At 41.0% G+C, this 19,487-nt stretch overlaps 2 protein-coding genes across 2 annotated transcripts in view; one reads left to right on the forward strand and one right to left on the reverse strand.

Moving 5' to 3' along the window:
• Positions 1-45: 45 nt before the first annotated feature.
• The window catches only part of LOC114563544 (uncharacterized), a 31,478-nt gene continuing 12,036 nt past the window's right edge, over positions 46-19,487 (reverse strand). Inside the window, exons 4-7 of the mRNA XM_028590341.1 lie at positions 7,702-7,764; positions 7,403-7,592; positions 5,480-5,683; positions 46-894 (exon numbers count right to left, since the gene is read on the reverse strand). Coding sequence (XP_028446142.1) covers positions 124-894; positions 5,480-5,683; positions 7,403-7,592; positions 7,702-7,764 — 1,228 coding nt within the window. The 3' untranslated portion in view covers positions 46-123. The remainder of the gene's footprint in view (positions 895-5,479; positions 5,684-7,402; positions 7,593-7,701; positions 7,765-19,487) is intronic.
• Positions 9,266-18,348, forward strand: ska3 (spindle and kinetochore associated complex subunit 3). The gene is made up of 11 exons (XM_028590333.1): positions 9,266-9,517; positions 9,635-9,696; positions 10,516-10,687; positions 10,895-11,351; positions 12,116-12,177; positions 12,390-12,589; positions 12,707-12,904; positions 13,658-13,825; positions 15,647-15,717; positions 16,075-16,202; positions 17,950-18,348. Exons 1-11 carry the CDS (start codon positions 9,403-9,405, stop codon positions 18,105-18,107), a joined length of 1,791 nt encoding a protein of 596 aa, XP_028446134.1. The 5' UTR covers positions 9,266-9,402; the 3' UTR covers positions 18,108-18,348.

A 19,487-nucleotide genomic window follows, 5' to 3' on the forward strand; every position in this document is an offset into this window, starting at 1 on the left:
GAAGTTATATTACACAAGACATGTCAATGCCACTGTGAAAGCAACACAAATAAAGCAAATGCTTTAATATGATTAAGAAACATCTGTGTGGAACAGCAGGTTGTTTCCTTTCCCTTTACTGTTTCATCCAAACACACACACTGTGCCCGAGGCCAGCCGGTGTTTGTACTCGTAGAGGTAGAAGGAGGCTGGTGGGAAGTTGCACTTCATCTCCATCCTGCCCGGCACCACGTGGACGGACACGCCAGATCCCAGCCCCTCCTGCAGCTTCCTCAGCATGCGCGAGGCCAGGTAGCGCCGCGCTCTGCCCGGGTCTTCCTCGATGGAAGCGTACACCTCAGGTGGCGGGTTGGGGATCTTCCACTCCAGGTCCACGATAAGCTGGTGGATGCGGCTCTTGTCCAACGAAGTGGGCGTGTCACGATAGCACGCCACCACGTGGGGGATTGGTGCTTCAGACGCCAAAGAAATGAAATTGTTGGGCTGCTGTTGTGGCAGCACACCTTCTTTTTCTTCTCTTTCTTCGTGTGTCTCCTCCTCCTTCTCGTCCTTCTCATCCTTCTCGTCCTTCTCGTCCTCCATGGTTCCCACGGCAGGGTGGAGCATCACCGCCCAGCGCAGCCAATCATAGTTCTTCTCCAGGGTCTTCAGGATGCTCCCCGCTGCCTCCTCCGGGGGTGCACGTTTCTGCACGGCCTCTTGGAGCTGGTGCCGTATATCTTCCTCCGCCTGCTGCAAAAAGTAGCCTAAGCAGCGGCCTCCTGTGTTCTTCATCTTCCTGTAGAGGGCACCCATCCGGTCAGACCAGGTCTTCATCAGCAGAGCCTGGTCTCTGCCTGTCAGAGAAGCCTGTGTAAAGAGGCACAGGAGACCGGTGCCCAGGACAAAGTTTATCTGTTGAAAGTGATAGAAGGAAAGGAAAAGCGTGAGCCTTCAAATAGTGGTCAGAAATAACTTAGAACATGTGTTTAACTCTGCAGGGTGTACCAGATGTTTTATTTTTATTTATTTATTTATTTTTGGGCTTTTCCGCCTTTAATTTCATAGGACAGCTAGGTGAGAGAGAGAGAGGGGGAAGACATGCAGGAAATAGTCACAGGTCAGATTCGAACCCAGGACCTCTGCGTCGAGGCATAAACCTCTCAGTATATGTGCGCCTGCTCTACCCACTGAGCCAACCCGGCCACAATGTTGAGTCAAATTAAAGCTGGGCTTCGCAACTTTTCTTTTGGCCAAAAGAAGTGATTTTGAATAAATGTTCTAAGTATCAGAAATCCCTTAATGGGACTTTTTGTTTTGTCCAAGTAGTCCCAGAAGTTAGGAGCACCCGTTAGCACATTGCTATTTGCATTTCAACAAAATCTGAAGAACCACGGAAATTGTGCAAAAACACATTCGTTTCAAGTGTCATTTTTGCATTTAACAAAATTTGAATTGACATTTCCTTTGTACAGTACAATGTAGCGACGATCTGTTGAGTTATTGTTCTGCTTTTGTATGTACGTAGCTTACCATGCTGAAACAAATCGCTAATAAAGTAACATTTCATTTATCGTGTTCTTTCCACCTGTTGACACCAGAAACAACCTGTGGGTGGTTGCAGGCCTAATGTATGCTGTAGGGTACCGTGGTCAGTGACATTCGACTGTGGCCCCAACTTTGATAGTTCCTAGACCATCGGAAAATACTATCTTGGAGCTTTTAGGAGAGGAGACCAAAACTGAAACCGTGTTGCTGCATTTGATATGCAGGACAGTTTCTAGAGTTTGTAAAAGGTTCCTGAAAAAGTTTTTACAGCCAAAAACAGACATCATATGCAAATTACATTTGTTTATTTTTACCGACCCAGCTGATCTGACAACACATCAAGGGGATGACAGCAGTAAAACATCTACCAATAGTGAGTCCAGCTTTCTCTGAACAAAACATGTGCTCATGTGATACAAGAAAGTACACAGTCCTGTGATTAGACCCATGTTGGAAGAGACGGCCGTCAACCTCGAGGGCTTTGAGGAGCAATGACAGCTGAAGCCCAAGTAACTAACTACTAAAGCCCGAGACACACCAAGCCGATAATCGGCCGTTGGACAGTCTGGTGAGGTCAGTGACTCGAGTCTGTTCGGTGTGTTCCGTGCCGTCGTCCGTCCGAGGGGCCGTCTGCCTTCATTTTGGCCGATTTGACATGTAGAATTGGCGAGGCGGGCACAGCCGGCAGGCGGACTGAAATGACCCATCTGATTGGTAGAGTGCTAACCCGGAAACGGGGAGCAGAATGAGCGTGACTAGAGTCTCTCAAAATCTGACGAAAATCTTTTAAACTGACCTTTGTCGATCTGAAATGAAGACAGATTCAACAACTGCACGGCCTATTTCTCGCTTAAAATGTTTTCAGAACTATTTTACTACAATATGAGATCATATTCTGAACAAGCTGCCATGACAGTCTGTCTTTGAATAGAGAGCCAAAGTCACGCCGTTCTACTTCCAGTCCATGGGACCTTAATTCGGAAAAAATATGAACAAGAGTCAATGGAGAAATAATTATTATTTTTTTATCCCGTTTGAATTGAGCCATGGATTACAAATATGATGTTCGTCAATTTAAAACATTATTTTTCAACCGAAGAAAGTCTCAGTTTATTGTTAAACTGTTGAAGTATAAGACTTTGAAAATACGTAATTAGAAAGACTACACACTTCAATGTCTCATGGATGACGTCTCGCTGAAGCTACGATGTCTGTGTGTATCGTACCGCGGATGCAACGTTACTCTAATCAGCAGAGGATCTCGCTTGTTCTTTTGCTTATCTGCTGAAAACACTTCACTGGATAAAACACAGCAGGTAAGATAACGTTACATGTTTTGTGGAACAGAGCTAAGCCAGCTAGCCAGCGAGCAAGTTGAGCATCAAGCTAGGTGACGTAAATTGTGTGAGACGGGAGATGTAGTCCACTGAGCGATTTCACACTAAACTAAGTGGTACTACGACAAACCTACGGCTAACAGACTTTCTTTAGTTTCTTCGGATCAAAAAATTTGCCTCTCCCCGTTCTCTACCGTTCATATTTTTTCCGAGTTAAGGTCCCGCAAGGTCCACCGGAAGGGGCGTGACTTTGGCTCTCTATTTCTGGAGAAACCAGACCCACGTGACACGTTCATCCAATCAGCTGCCAGTTTTCATTTTTGGGCGACAATACAGATTAGCGCCGCCTGCTGTTATGGAGACGCATTACGTCTCGTCGCTTTGGTGTGTTCTGAGGTACTTTTTGGACCAACTCGGGGAGACTGATCAGTCCAACTGCCTTTTCTGCCGAGGGTCGGCTGTCTGGTCGGTGTGTCTGGCCCTTTAGAGAAAAGTTAGGATTTCAGGTTTTCTTCCTGTGGTCAAAGAAATGGCTGGACCCAACACTAAAACATAATTTTGACAAATCTTTTGCATCTTAATAAGTTAGTCTTAACAGGGGTAGTTAATGTCAGAATCATGTCTAGCACAGGTTTATTGTTGTTTATGACACTGCATTGTTTTTAGCAGAACACCAACCCATCTGAGATTTTTGTCACCTACGCTGGACTCGAAAATGTGTTTCCACATCTCCTCGTTACAGCAGGACAGAGGCTGGTTATTACTCTCTTGGCTCGTTCTATTAAACTGAAATGAACACTTGGCCCTGTGAGACTGACCAAAATAAACCACCCCTGTCACAAACTCTTTGTAAAGAGAGCTATGTAAGGTTATTCAAGGCCAGTGCACAGGATCGCTGTCTGCAGAATGTTTTAGTTGCGTTAAAGACAATTTCAGATATGCACAATTATTTTAGTTTTTAGTTATTTATCATATTCTATCATATTGTATGTGTTATTTTGCCAGCAGGCGAGGAAAACCCAGCATGACACATAAACTTATCTTCCACGACATGTTTACACATGATAAGTTCTTAAAGGTTAAAGAAACATAGCTGCGGTTCCTTTTGGTTAACAAGGTCAGCTTCTCCGGTCTGGACACGAGTTACAGCGGTGACTTTGAGAACTAGTTAGTCCGACATGTTGCACACACAGTTAAACCCACTGTAGATTTCTCGGCTCATTCCACAGAAGAAAAGCAAGGGTGGTTATTATCTAATTATTTATTGGATAATTTCACTATGATAGACTATGACTGCACAGTGAGGTAGCACTGGGCTTCACTCACAGCATTTATGCAAAAAAGTCCTTGAAAGGAGCACAATGCAAACAAATCACTCGTTCAGCAGCAATTTCAAGCAGAAATTGCTTCAGCATTAAGGCTAATCCACTGAGGCTGGCTCCCTCACACCCTAAAGCCCTTTAATAAGTGGACTCTGGACTTGAGTTTGTAGGATGAAAACTCTGTCTGACTTTAACAGCAGGGACAACAGCAGGCACGTTGAATGACTTTGCAAAAACGATGACTTCCCTTGAAACGATCGTGCATATAGAGTGTAATAAATGCTGGTCAAACCTAGGTCATGCCCGCAATATGTTTGAAAAAGATAATTACTTTTACATAACGAGCAAGTCTGTGACTGCTGCACGGTCTATTAAGGGCCATTTATTCGCACAGTGGGCAGTCATTATGTGTGTATTGCTCCAGGGCATTAGGACAGATGGACATTTTACATAAGAAACAGGAGATAAAGCTCTATTTGATCTAGCTCTATTCTATGTAAAAAATAAAAAGGGAAATATGTGCACTTACACTTGCTTTTGTGGGTCTTAAACATGTGACATTATGTAACGTAGCCTCACACAGTATACAATATTCAGACTTTGGAATTGCTGTTTTAATTTGAGGTTTTAAGCCTGAGCAGCTCCTTTTTAGTGGATAAAAAAACATTTGTTTCCAAACCAGCATTGTAAGCAAAAGGAAATTTGCCAACTCAGCTCACAAGAAAGACAACAGAAGGTCACAGCTCTGCTGAATTAAATATTCAGTTTATTTTTATACCAAGAAGATAGATGCAGCATGCTTCATTCACCCACAAGACAACAATGTTTTGCTTTCAATTTTATATTTTTGGTCTGAAATCTGAATATTTAATACTGTACAGCTGTGCTCCTCAATGCTTTTCTTTTACTGTATAAACTTCCATCCTCAGGGACATGATTATGTTTGATTTTTGATGAAATGTGGTCTAAAGTACCTTCTTACTTCTTGGATTGGATGTAATTAAGAATATTTATTGACAGATCAGTTTAGAAAGAAGTTTGTCCGAATGTCCTTTTTCTTTCGGTCATGTTCCCTCCCTGCGTGCGTGTGTGTGCGCGTGTGTGTGTGTGTGCGTGCATGTTAGATTGCTGCGTCACCTCAGGCTTCCTGCTGCTGTAGTTAAGCTGGAGTGCGTGCGGATGTATAATGACTCGTAAAATAGAGAAAATGAAACTTTAATGACCCCCTGTAGGGGGATGAGTTGAACACAGAGACCCCAGCCCCCCACCCCCGCCCAGCGCGCCTTCACCAACCTTGACGCAGAACTCCCTCAGCTCCCAGCGTTTGGGCTTGCGACTCAGTATGAGCTCCTCCAGCAGCGTGGGCTGGTCGGTCAGCGCAGACACTCCCATCAGACGGTTGTATAGAGCTGTCAGCTGCCTCTCCAGTCTGTAGTCCTGCACGTACTGCAGGAAGACCTCCGTCTCCTTCTTGGTGAAGTCTGACTGGGCCCTTACCTGAAACAAGCAGGGATGAGAGAGGGTTAAAAGGCAGGGGTGGGTTTTCAAAGCTTTTAAATGGCAGGACCAGATTCAATGAAGACACATTTTTAGAATAAGTAAAAATGTGTTGAGACTCCAATTTAAAGCCGTATTTTATGGCAATAGTAAACGTTACATTATTAATAGTTAGCCTCTATTATTTATTCAGTGTAATAAATGAATGCCAAATCCAGAACTTAAAAAAAATCTTTTATGAAATATTCTAAACAAATAAGTGCTATTTTTAACTCCTATAGCCTATACAGCCATGCACACCCCTCCCCCTGCAACATAGGAGCAAGACAACCAGACCGAAAGACACAAAACCACTACAAATAATAATTTATTGAAGTCATTTTGTGTCTCTGTGGTAGTTTTTTGTCTCTTTAAGTTATTTGTTGTCTCTTTCTGGTAATTTTGTTTCTCTTTGTGGTCCTTTTGTGTTTCTCTGTAGTCATTTTTGGTCTCTTTTTAGTCGTGTTGTGACTCCTTGTCATTGTTTTGTGTCTCTTTGTGGTCTTTTTGCATCTCTTTGTAGTAATTTCTTGTTTCTTCTTTTTTTGTCTTGTTCTATGACTTGTTTGTGTCTCTTTGTGGTCGTTTTGCATCTCTTTTTGAGACAACATTCCCATCAAGCAGCTGAATTATAACTAAATTTCATGTTTTACTCATGTGAACACCTCACCATTTTTGCACTGCTTAAATTTCACTCCCATATTATATTACAATGAGAGTATGTACAAACATGAATGTATTGCTTATAGGTTTGACTCACTGAGCTCAGTTCACTTTATTCAGCTAAACTGATCCAGGAAGATGTTTTTTTTTTTTTTTTTTTTATTCAAATGCCTTATGAGACAAATGGCTTCTGTTCTGAGCCCATTTAAGAGATTTTGTAACGTTTTGAAATAATTAAAGAGGAAATTAAAAGCCTAAGTCTGTTAATACTGTCTAGTAGAACTAAACAGATGCTTCAATTATACAGCTGGTCACATATCTACATTTATATAATACGCTCAGCTTGATGAGTTCAGGCACAGTCACGCATCAGTTTAGCTAAATTGGCAGCACGCTTGTTACTCTTCAAGGTCAGCTCCACCTTAGGAGCCCCTGATCTTGTTTATAAAACTACCAGTTCAATTTAAATGAGCTGTACATAAGTATGTAGGGCTGCAACTAACAATTATTTTCATTGTCGATTATTTATCATCAGAAAATGGTGAAAAATGTGGATCAGTGTTTCCCAAAGCCCAAGATGACGTTCTCAAATGTCTTGTTTTGTCCAAAACTCTTAAAGATATCCAGTTTACTGTCACAGAGGAGTGAAGAAACTAGAAGCTATTCACATTTAAGAAGCTGGGATCAGAGAATGTCTACTTTAGTGTCTTTAACTCTTTTTAGTTTAATAGTTGACAACTAATCGATTAACCTTTGCAGCTCCATAGGTATGTTCTCCTCTTAGCTACCCATCTATTAGCCAGCAGTAAGTCACAGGACATTGTTCAGCTTTAGTTTTGTTAAGGTGTGACTGTTGAACAGCTGCTCCAACCATAACCTTCACAATAAAACGCTGGGAGGCAGATACACTCCAATCTTCCCTAAATAAGCTGATATTAGACTACCCCTCCAAAATGAAAGTAGTTGCCTGTACTAAGCTTAACTGCATGTATGAGATCCAGGGACCGTTTTCCTTACCGCTGTGCCCAGCTGGTAGTACACCACTGCCAGGTCGTCCTCCAGCCGGTGGACCTCCTGGTCATCAAGCAGGCCGTGTCCCGATGCTCCCAGCTCCTGATCGATGTGGTCCAGGTTCTTCTTGGCCCCCTCACTCTCCTCTGCTGTGGCGCTGCCGCCCAGATAGGAGCAGATGCCCTGGACCAGGACTCTGAGCACCACACATACACACAATTTAAGCAGACAGGGTTTTGGATTTGGAATAGAAATGTGTTTGGAAATGATATTGTTTTGTTGCACATGTTCAAAGTGAAACTTACCTCACAGTTTGCATGTAGCCCACTGGCTCCAAGACCTTTCCAAACATCGCCATGGCTCCACAGCTGTGTTCAGACAAATGGAGAAAGTGAACAGTTAACCCCACTCCCCCAATAACTGCTGTGAAATACTGTTGTCATTATTAAGGAATGTTTGAATTTGTTGTAAATCTATATTCACTGCTCTGATCCCATTTACCAGACCAAACTTGAATCCTGTTGAGACCTTTTTGCAACTCACCTCGGTTGTTCCGTGTGCACGTTTGTACTGACCTTCACAGTTTGTCCAATATTTATACGCTCTCCTGAACAACCACTTAATCTGATAAGAGTTCTCGACCGACAGCTCTCTCTGCACTTGAGAGCGGAATGTATAATAGGAGTGAGTTCATAGCCAGCTTTACTCTTCCAAATGTTGATATGTATCTTCACACTACCATGTAATCTGCAGGGATTTAAGACAAACAATGCAAGCCCTCATGATCAGTCTGATTGTACATTTTTGAATTTTGACACAATATTTATGTGAGCTGTAGGCTACATGTCATTTTTGATTGTCCATACTTCTTGTTAAATGTAGATATGATTATTGTAAACATAGGTCAAAATCTTGTTGACCTGTGCTCTGTTCTCTTCACATCTCCTATTGAGCCTGAACTGATGAAAGTATTGCATGATTTATATATTTGCAGTATTACGAACTGGGTGTCTGTGGTGACATCCATGGAAAATAAATGCCGTATTTTTCTCCATTGTAGGCACACATCATATTAAACTATGCACACAATTCTGAAAACATAAAGCTCATAGCCTATCAACCATTGAAATAAAATGAGATTCATTCTATTTCTATGCTTCAGACTGCTAAACTCTCAGCACAATTCCATTGTTTTCACTCAAATATAATTTCTGAATCAACCAAGACTGAATTGCCACTATAAGATCTGAGTACTTCTTCCACCACTGCACTCAGTTATAATTATTTACACAGAAGTTTGAATGATGCAGAAACACCCCCAGTAAAGGATGCCATAAACCCCAACGTATCCACAAAATATAATTAAAAAGTCATTGGTATGCTTGTTTGGTGAAAAACAAAAGTGTAACTGTGAAGATAGGGGCTGCGACTGAGACTATTTAGACACTGAACGCCTAGAAACAGGAAGGCATATTTACAATATACAACGACGGGTTAGTGATGGGAGGAAGGTGGGCTTTAGAAAATATTATTACTCATCTCAGAAATGATCATACAGGTCTTAATTATTCATTACATAAAATAGGCAAACATTCTACTGGAAAATGCGCATACTGTCACCAGCCAGAAACTGATGAACACATTCTACAACACTTCAACAGTACAACACCCAGAGAGAGAGCACCTTTTTCAGACACTTCATAAGGCAGACCACCACACATTTTCACTATCAAGGCTTATTATTAAGTTTCTAAGAGAAAGGTTTTATTCTATTTTTTATTTTTTATCTATGTTATTGGTGGCGGTAATGCACCTTTAAGTTGGTTTGCCAACCGCCAATAAACCATAACGAAGAAGAAGAAATTTAAGAGGAAGAAGAAGAAGAAGAAGAAAGCCGCCAAAATCGAAAAGTTTTCTGCTGAGGAGAGAAAGTAAACAAGCCGCTCGTTCTGTGGAGTTGTAGGAATTCGCTTTCATTTTTGCATAATTTATACCCTTAACTGAAAATGGACCCGACTGCACGGTTCTTTACCAAGTTGAGAAAGCTGGCGGTGACTCTCGAGTCAGAAACGGCCAAGCTTCAGCACACCTTTGAAAACCGCAACAACGACGATGACAGCGGTGAGTGACACACCGATAAAAACCAACCCTGTTGTTCGGTCCCTGGTAACGTGAATCATGTATGAATCATTCAGACAGTTTTAATATGTCAATACGGGTTCTTATTTCTTATTTCAGAAACCACAGCTAAAGCCATGCGAGCATACCACGAACTTAACGGTGACGTCGGGACCCTGAAGGTAACCGTTAGGGCGATGGAAACTGTAACGTTACACCAAACTCTGTTTATTAATCTGATGTTTTAAGGCAGCGTCGTTTAACGGCACAATGAAACACACATTCCCAGCAGCCACTTGAATCGGATACACCAAGCACTAGTGTGCAATGTGTTAAGGTTACTTAAGTTATTTGGTTTCTATTTTTCTTTAATGACCGTCCGTTGTCATGATGTTGTTGGCAGTTGCTGGAATCAAACTGACGTTTTATTAATTGCGGGGCTTTTGTGTTGAGTGTGCCACGCCGCTGTCAGTCCCATTCCAAACTTCATCTAAGATATTACGGTTTTTTGTCTCATTAAAGTAAACGCACTTAGCTTGACTGAAGACGTTTTGATAGTCATTCGGGTCTCTTTGTAAATTCTGCAGGTAGTTGAGTTTGATTTGATTTCACCAACTGTCATGTCAACGGATGGTCATTAAAAAAGAAACCAAATAACTGAATATAGATAACGTTATATAGCTACACTGACATAGTTTTAAGATTTTGAATTTATTTTTACATTTTATGAAAAATAATAATAATCTGATTCATAGTAAAAAAAAAAAATTAAGATGAAAACATTCAGCAGTACTAAGTGGCAACAAATAAAATAATGTACATTATTTATGAATGATTAATTTCCTCATTAAGACTCAAGTATTTCTAATGTAATATATTTTACAGTCTGTTTGTAACACACTGTCTTTATAGCACATTATTTTACCACATATAACTATAGATCTGTGGGCCTATTAACTTTTAAAAGAGTAGTGATGGACTCTGGTCTGTCCTCTATACAGGGGCAGATCCAGGGGCAGATTGCTCAGCAGAAAGCACAGGCGAATGAGGTAAGTAACTTCATTAAGGCCTGTAGAGTGACGGAGCAGAGGCTCTCTAAGGACATCCACATACTGAAGGAACACTGGGAAAAATATGGTTACCAAGCTCCTAGAGACAACCAGAGAACAACCCGTAAGTAATCACTGTATCTGTGTTGGTAAGAGTCAAACATAATTTTATATTTATAATGTGTTGCTTATGTTTATGAACTTATTGATCTTTACAATTGATATGTACTGCAGTGCAAGTTGTTGAAGTTGCTATACTGTTTTTAACCGCTCACTAAAGGAAACAACGTGCACTCAAAATGTGTTTTTGTTGTGACTTTCTCTTACACAGAGGCCAAAGGTCAGGAGTCAGAAACTGAAGATGAGGAAACTGAAGATGAAGTAGCAGATGAGAATGAAACTAAGTCAGCGAGAGGAGAGGGGGGAAGCCAGGAGGAGGCTGGAGGTAATCGCTTCACATCGCCTCAGACAGCGGGACCGCCGCCCTTTATTGACTTGCTGCAAACGCCGCAGCTCTCCGACTTCGGTCTGTCTGAGATGCAGCTGAAGAGAACTCTGGCTGGGTGCTCTGAACTGCCCCCTATGCCTGAAATGAGCCTCCCTCTCCCCTCCCTCAACACGCCCGCGCCACCACCCATGCCCTTAACCCCCAAATGTGCCCTGCGGATGGATGACGATGAGCTACAGACACCTCAGATGTCTGACTTTGGCATTTCCGAGCACACAATGTGTCTGAACAACGACTTCACTATGGAGCTGCTCCGGAAGAATGTTGAAAAGCCCCAAAGGTAGAGAATAATGAGCATTACATAATGTTTATACAGTGTTTCCTTTAGGATTTTTTTTTTAGCAGTGGGGCCCCCATGAAACGGAACTGAGACTTTGCTGCAACACAAACTAATATATTTATTCACCTCTATTCACACACACAATGAGGCATATTTTCAGTTGTGATTGAACTGTATTTTTTGAGTTACTATATAGGCCAACTTTGATCTTGACATATAGGCTAAGCATTCTGTAGCAAATAACAATAAACCCACTATTAATTACATTATCTTAATGCAGTGTAACTACTTCAGCATGTAAATAATGCACGTAAAATACAAATGTGAGCAAGGGCGTTGAGCAATCGCTATTATATCGAATCAACAGCCACGTGCAATTTAGCTAGCAGGTGAAGAACACAAACGACAAACTCACCAGCTAACAATGAACTGACAACATAAGTTATACGACTTACAGTTCTCAAGGACGTACACACACCATCTCAACTGGCTTATCATCCGGACAGCGTCATTTTCCTTTCTCCCTTTTTCCGCGCTGTTCTCCAACATGCACTCTAACAATGCAGCCCCTATTTCTGATACCGTGGGGGGCAGAACTGTTGCTGTGGGGGGGCCGCCACGGTCAATTCAACAGAGGAAACACTGTTATAGTATATGACCTCTACCGGCAATGCACATGATTTGCAGCAGTACTGGTAGAGATCTTTTTAGTCAATAGTCACTGCGTTTATTACTGCTTTATCAGGTGTCCTCTTCTTCGACAGACCATCACAAGACATGCCTCTACCACCAGCAAACGCTCTAATGGACAGTTTGCACACAAAAGGTATGAATCTCTTAGAGCTTCCTCATCTCCTGAACTGGCGTCTTAAATTTAAGCCTTAGCTTCCATCTTTAATTGACCTTTACCTCGGTTTGTTTGTTTTTTTCTGTGGAAATTCACAATAAAGCCACCATCCTAGTTGCAAAAGAGAGATCCCCGAAATGAAACCTGTTTTGCTGTCCCCTTATATCACATTGTTCTTATATTGGCTGCAGCACAGGACTTGGAGTCCCCAGAGACACCTGTGTTTTGCACCCCGGGGTTCAAGATCAAAAAGACAAACAGGCACAGCTCCCCACTTGCGCAAAGCAATGGTGACCCAGAATCCCCCGATCGCCTTAAAAACCTGCCCACCACCCCCGAGATCCCAGCATTTAAAACCCCTTACGTGAACCGACTTGTCAGCAACAAAAAGGTATAAAGCATGCGGGTGTGTAGGACATTGATGATGATTCATTTCTTCATTACCTCATCCAGATTCAAAGCTGAAAACTACAACTTTCAGCTCAAGAGTTTTTGCATGTGTTCACAGAGTGCACGGCAGCCTGAGCCTATCAACATGCAAGCTGATGAGGAAACCGAGACTTCAACACATCGTAACGTTGGAGCAACCAGCCCCAAACGCCCATGGGAATACGATATGCCAGACATGTCCATCATGGGTGTGGAGGACAATCAGATGCCAGAGATGCCAAACCTGGAGTCTGATTTGGGAAATTCTTTACAAACTGTAACTGTTGTTGTTTTTTTTTGTTTTTTTAGCCACAGCTCAAATTCACTGCTGTATCCCAATTTGTTTTTGAAAGATTAGTAAAAAAAAATCCTTGTGATTGAAGGCTGGTAATTCATTTCTATTTGGTTTGAGGGTTGTGGTAACTTCTTACCTTACAGCCTGACAAATCACATGCTCAGTGTGGTTAAATGCGGTTTACAGATACAATATTTAATTTGAGCCATGCTGACTTATTGGTATGTTTTCACTGTTTATCAGCCCTTCCAGAAAAATGTGGAGTTTTTTTGTGATTGTTGCGGGCAAAAATCCTTGATTATGCGGCACGTTTTCTTAAATGCGATGGAATATGCTATATGATATTTATGCAATTTAATGTAATGAAATTGCGGGAACTTGCAAAAATTGCGGTTTGATGAAAAAGAGAAAAAAAGTGATTTTCCCCCAACACCCTGCTTTTTGATGATGTTCATGTCACGTAATTATGTCACTTCATAACGTTCCCATGGCAACATAGGAAAATGGCTATTCTTGTGTGAAGTAAACGCAACATTTTTCAACTTTCTGCTAAGATATATGTGACTTTTCAACTCAAATTGATAAAATTCACAGTCAGTTTTTCAATTTAAAAAAACAAAAAGTATTGCTAAGTGTTATATCAATATTCTGTTTACTTAATACAGTGAAATAAGGATTTTAAACCTGGGCCTCTTTGTTTAATGCTTGCCTGCCTTTTAACCTGTCTACCTCCAGAGAAGTGCAAAAATGCTCAAGACTATGGAGCCCATTGTCCACAACCTGGAGCTGGACGGACCCACCCAGGAGTTCAGCTTGGGGACACCTCGCATCAGGATGGACTACCAAGAGCCTATTACCCCAGAGATGCCAGACCTCAGCTCCGTTACACAGGACATCTGTAAAGTAAGTCCTGTTTATTTTTCGCTGATTAACTAGAGACATTTGCAGACAATTTGCTGAACAACAAGTTTTTAGATTTAGATTGACTTCCCAGTAGGGTTGGATCAATACTATTATTTTTTCTTTTTTTTTAAAGTACAAGTATTTACTCACCAATACGAGTACTTACTGTAATAATCGCTCTGGGGTCTGAGGGTGTTTTCAGACACACAGATGACTTTGGCCTGCTCTGATATTGTTGTAAACTAGAACAAAGCAGTGTTTTCAAAGAACCATGCCTTCTTTCTATTCAAAGCTTAGTGCCTATGGGCTTTCCCTGAGCTAGAATCAGTAAAACAAATCATATTATTCCTGATATCAAAATATTTTAGAAGTTTAGAAAGAATGAACGTCATTCATGTGCACATTAAGTAGCCATGTGGTTTTACCGCTCCAGAGGAGAGGATGGTTGGTTTACCCAGCCGCTAAGTTTATAAGATTTTGTCCAAATGCAAAGAGTCGTGGCTATATAACTATATAAACAGTTAGGTTTCGTTTTAGCTTGTTTGTAAAAAATAATCGCTATTTGCAGAGTAGCGCTGTGGTTGTTAAAACAACACTGTGTAGAGACAGCATCATGCAGACAGAACAGATTGAAATTTTGCTTTCTTCATGTTTATGCCTGTTAAGCTGATGGTAGACATTGGGCTGACACTACTACTCGAAATATCCAATGTAATATCATGACTTCGCGTAAATATACACGCCCACTTTCTTAAGCCAAGTGGCGTGTTCTCTGTACGCATTTTGAGCTATCCGCGTGTATATCTACGCTGTATACAGCGGACGGCAGTCTGCAACGTCCCAGTGTAAACATACACGCCACGTGGCGTGTTATCGCGAGACTACGTCACACGCGGGTTTTAGGAAAACAAGAAACGGACAAATGGTTGGGATTAGGAAGAAAAAAAAACTGGTTGAGTTTAGGAAAAGAAGAAAGGGGTTGGCTTTAGGAAACTGCACACAAGGGACATGAACCCTGCTCTCCTGTGTCTTACCCATCCACCACCTCAACCAACCTCCCTGCGCGTCAAATCGCCCTTACATACTACTACTCCCTACGGCGTCAATTCACACGCAATTGCAAGGTAATGTAAGTCAATGGAGGCCAAACAGCATTGATAAACACGCTAAAAAGTGAGTATGTGTCTCAATAACACGAAAATAATGGCATACGAATTGGCGTGTCGTACATACACGCCATTTCATGAGATCAGTCTGAAATATCAGTGGTGAAGCTTACAGGCAACAGGCTGCTGATGTGCTTATTCACAAAGTCATTGAGCTTTGGAAACATGGTTTCTGTGAATCTCATACCTCGGCTCCAGTACACTGAGAAGGAGTCGAAACCCAGTATTATTAACGACTGACAATGGCTAGTCGTCAAGTGCAATCATGTATTGGGTAAGGGCCTCTGTTATTTTACAGCCAAAAGTCTCCTAACGGCTGGCATTGCTCCTCTTTCGCTGCCTATACCTACTTGACGGAGAAATAAATGTCATTTTGCCATGAGGTGTTATCGGTTGTGGAAGTATCCGAGTAATTTTATTACAATTACGAGTACACAGCATCGGACCGATACCTGATACTGGCATCGGTATCGGTGCATCCCTACTTCCCAGCCTGTATGTTTAAAAACAACAACAACTTGAACAGACCTCAAATTTGTTTGACATATGATCCAGAACATCAAAACCAAATTTATAATGTGTCAAATTCAACCTTTCTGCCATACTCTTCATGCTTTCCTTTTTTCACTCATGATTTCCCTTTTTTGGTTTAAAGCTTGTGTCCCAGGCTCAGTTAAAGAAGACTGCCACGGCGGTTGTGCACCCAAGTATCAGGCCAGAAAACGGGTAAAGTAACTCAGAAAACCACTTCCCTCTACCCAGAGATTGATCCACTTTGAAGAAATGCTTAGGATAAGGATGGCAATACCTTTACTAAGAATCCCCTACTGAAGTTGCAGACCAGACCAAATCAGACTGCTGCTGAGTAGAAGAAAATAATATTAAATGGAGTATTGTTTGTATATTCCTAATATATATATATATATATATATATATTAGGTAATTTTGAGGTGATCAGTTTTGTCTGTCTTTTTAATTGTGATTGATGTTTATTTCCTTCAGTTTTGTTGCCATCCTGGTATCATTCATGCCTGTACTTTTCTTTCAAATCAAGATTGTAATTGTAGCATGTCCTCTTTTCAGAGCTGTGAGTCTGTCTGCGGTGTCGGAGAGCGAGTTCCAGAGTTTACCCAGGTACATGAGGCAGATGACTCTGTCCAACCTCAACCTGGCGGTCCAAAAAATCAACAAATTCACGGCAGAGAGTCAAGGTCAGTGCTGTAGTACACTTACTGTATGTTATTAGCTTATTGTTTAAAAATCTTGTTTAAGTGTTTACAACTTGGATTATTTATAAAAAAATACATTATTTTTGTTTTTATAACCACTTCCAGCTATTAAATACTCCAGAAACACAGTAAATGAAGAAAACTCCCAACACACAGTCTGTTATCCGCTCACATGCTTTCAGCTTTTCATGACTTTGTTCTAAATCTGCATTCAAAACAAAGATGCTTACAACACACTGAGCCTCTGTTGTTTCTCTTCCTTTCATTAAACATGTTCTTTTGGCAAATTATATAATTCAGATTTTTATTTGTAAGGAAGCTCTGAGTGAAGCTAAAAACAGATATTTTAAAATTTATAATCCATTTATTGTATTTAAGTAGCTGTGACATTAATTTTTGGTCATTTTGACAAAAAATCCATGTTAAAAAATGTTCTCCACGTTCGCTGTATTCATGGGCTAAATGTCAAAACATCCAAGTTCAGTAGCAAAGTTAAAACTGGACCTAGTTGCAGTAGCGGGCATAAACCACATCAACTGGATCAATACACTCTACTATTACAACTGATCATGAACCACCTGGCTACAACCTTTTTAACCTTGTGTTGCTCCCTAGCACTATGTGACCACAAAAGCTGGAAATGTACAGTGTGATGTAACGGACCGCTTGTAAAGGCTCAAGTGGCAAGGTTATTTCACCTTGAGAGTTGATTTACATTGAACAACCACAGTGTAATTCCAGAAGAATGCATGTGGTATATTCAACTGTCATTTCTCAATTGTATTTTTCCCCCCAAATGGTTCATGCTATAATTAATACCATGTATGTTAACAGAGTGACTAACAGTGGGTGCTTTCAGACTGCAAGTGGTGGCCGCCGCTTGAAGAAAAACTGTAATATTAAATAAAAGGGACAAGATTAAATGATAGTGACTACAAATCAGAAAAAGATGAGACACCGTAAACAAGAGTTACACAAAAGGTCTTTACAATGAATTAGTACAGTAGTAAGACAAACTGGATTCATAAGCCAAATACCAGACATAAACAATGTATCACCAGTGAAAGAACTTGAGAGGTACAACCGTGTAATTAATCTAGCAAAAATACATTGAGTCTAGCCAGTCTCTTAACCGTTAACCTACCTCAGGTTACCTAGAATTTGCAATGCATTATCATACTGGCTAGCTAAGTCTGCACCATACTGATTGCAGATATAGCCTATAATTTGTTATTAAACTAATTCATTTAATGTATTATCTCAAACTTCAAACTGTCACAAAATAGCTATAATTAATGGAGTGCCGACAGATAATGGTCCCAACGAGGGCATTTGGACAGTAGACAAATAATGCCTGTTAATATATCTTTGGTCACAGAGCTGTTGAACTGCTTTGAAACTGTGCCAGCTGCTGTTGCCACTAGCAGACTGTTCAACTGAAACCAAGTGTTGGTGGCAGAACAGTCAACTTGATTGTTTCTTTTCCCATTTTATTCAGTTAAATAGTAGGTTACATTATGTAAAACATTACCTTATGTCGCTCAAAACCGAGTAAGGACAACACAAATACCAAAACAAGGTTATTCCTCCAGTTTAAGTACATCAAACAAATCAGAGCCAGATATAGCTAAAGTTTGGCAAAAAGAAAACGTGGGCCGAAGAGCACTTTTTGTACTTTGCTGCTGTCTGATGCTTCTAATGGGTTGCTGTTCTGTGTTGCCCCCTGCAGGAGAACAGACAGAGTTTCTGATGGAGGAGCTGAGAGGGATTTGCTTAGTTGGAAATAAGACCCCTATATACGTCCTGTGTCTGACAGAGCTCAATAGGCTGAAGCACACGTTAGGAGTCGGGAACCACTCTGCGTACAAACTGTGCGCACACGACTAAAAGTGGCTTGGATAGATTACACTTTGTCCAATTGGGAGCCCAAATGAAATGTCATCCGGACTCCCAAGAACCTGCTTGTACATCCATCTTATTTTTTTATTTTCTTTATTATAAAATGGGATTCTTTTTGTGAAATGATTTACAACATCTTCACTTTGTTACAGACCTTAGCTTGATAAAAGAGGCAGATGAATATTACTTATGTAAATTAGTTTAATAAAAATAATGTGTGTGTGTGTGTGTGTGTGTGTGTGTGTGTGTGTGTGTGTGTGTGTGTGTGTGTGTGTGTGTGTGTGTGTGTGTGTGTGTGTGTGTGTGTGTGTGTGTGTGTGTGTGTGTGTGTGTGTGTGTGTGTGTGTGTGTGTGTGTGTGTGTGTGTGTGTGTGTGTGTCTTTTTATAGTCATAACACATTTAATCAGACACATTTTATGCACATGTTTACACACTGTTCCTAACACTATTGTTTACATCATTCATAAAGTTAATTGTAGAAGCGTCTCTGAAACGATTGTTGGAAAGGTAATAAGGGAGGGGGGAACTGTCTCGTCCAATTCTGTATTGTCATTTTGTTTAAATTTGAAAATAAATGATTTTATTGTGCCACTTCCTCTTTGAATTAAGTCCATCAGCTCACTCATGGAAAGTGATTTTAGTGTCTGCCACACATTTATGAAGCTGTTCTCTTTTCCTTTTATTTTGGCACTGAATTTTTCCATGGGTCGTACTTTATATAATTATTAGGGCTGTCAAACAATAATAAAAAAAAATGAATTGCTGAATAATTGCGCGATAAAGCCTTTAATGACTACTATTGCAATTTCCCCTGGGTCAAACCACAGATTGACTGGACTATGTCTTTTCAGTCCAGCTGCGACTTTTTGTTGTCTTTCTTTAGCTCACCTTATTTGTCTCCTGTAACCATAAAAGTTAGTACTTTTGGCGATTTCCATGACATTTGGATTGATTTACCATGATGTTAACCATTAGCCAATTTGTTTACCCTAGGATGGCGAAGGCATGGGAACGGCATGACCCGCCCTCCTCTCCCTCTGATTAGCTAGCACTCGCTGCCTGCTCTGCTTGGGTTGGTTAGGTTTAGGATGGTTAGCCTAAGGATGTCAAGGTAAGCCAATCGAAGGCAGAGTAGGTCGGGACATAACTTCGCCATCCTAGACAAAAAAACTCGCCTAAACACTGCCCTGGCAACTGTCTTCTATATTAATACATCCATGTTTTTAAAAGCGGTTCATACCGCCAGGCGGTTATCGCCAGAAATTCAGCACGGGGAACTCTGGGTTGTAGAGGCAGCACCGCGTGAGTAAAGATCGCATTTCAGTGACGTCACCCGAAGATGGACCAATTAGATCGGTGAATGCAAA

The sequence above is a fragment of the Perca flavescens genome, chromosome 11 (assembly GCF_004354835.1).
Source record: "Perca flavescens isolate YP-PL-M2 chromosome 11, PFLA_1.0, whole genome shotgun sequence".
Classification (NCBI taxonomy): domain Eukaryota; kingdom Metazoa; phylum Chordata; class Actinopteri; order Perciformes; family Percidae; genus Perca; species Perca flavescens.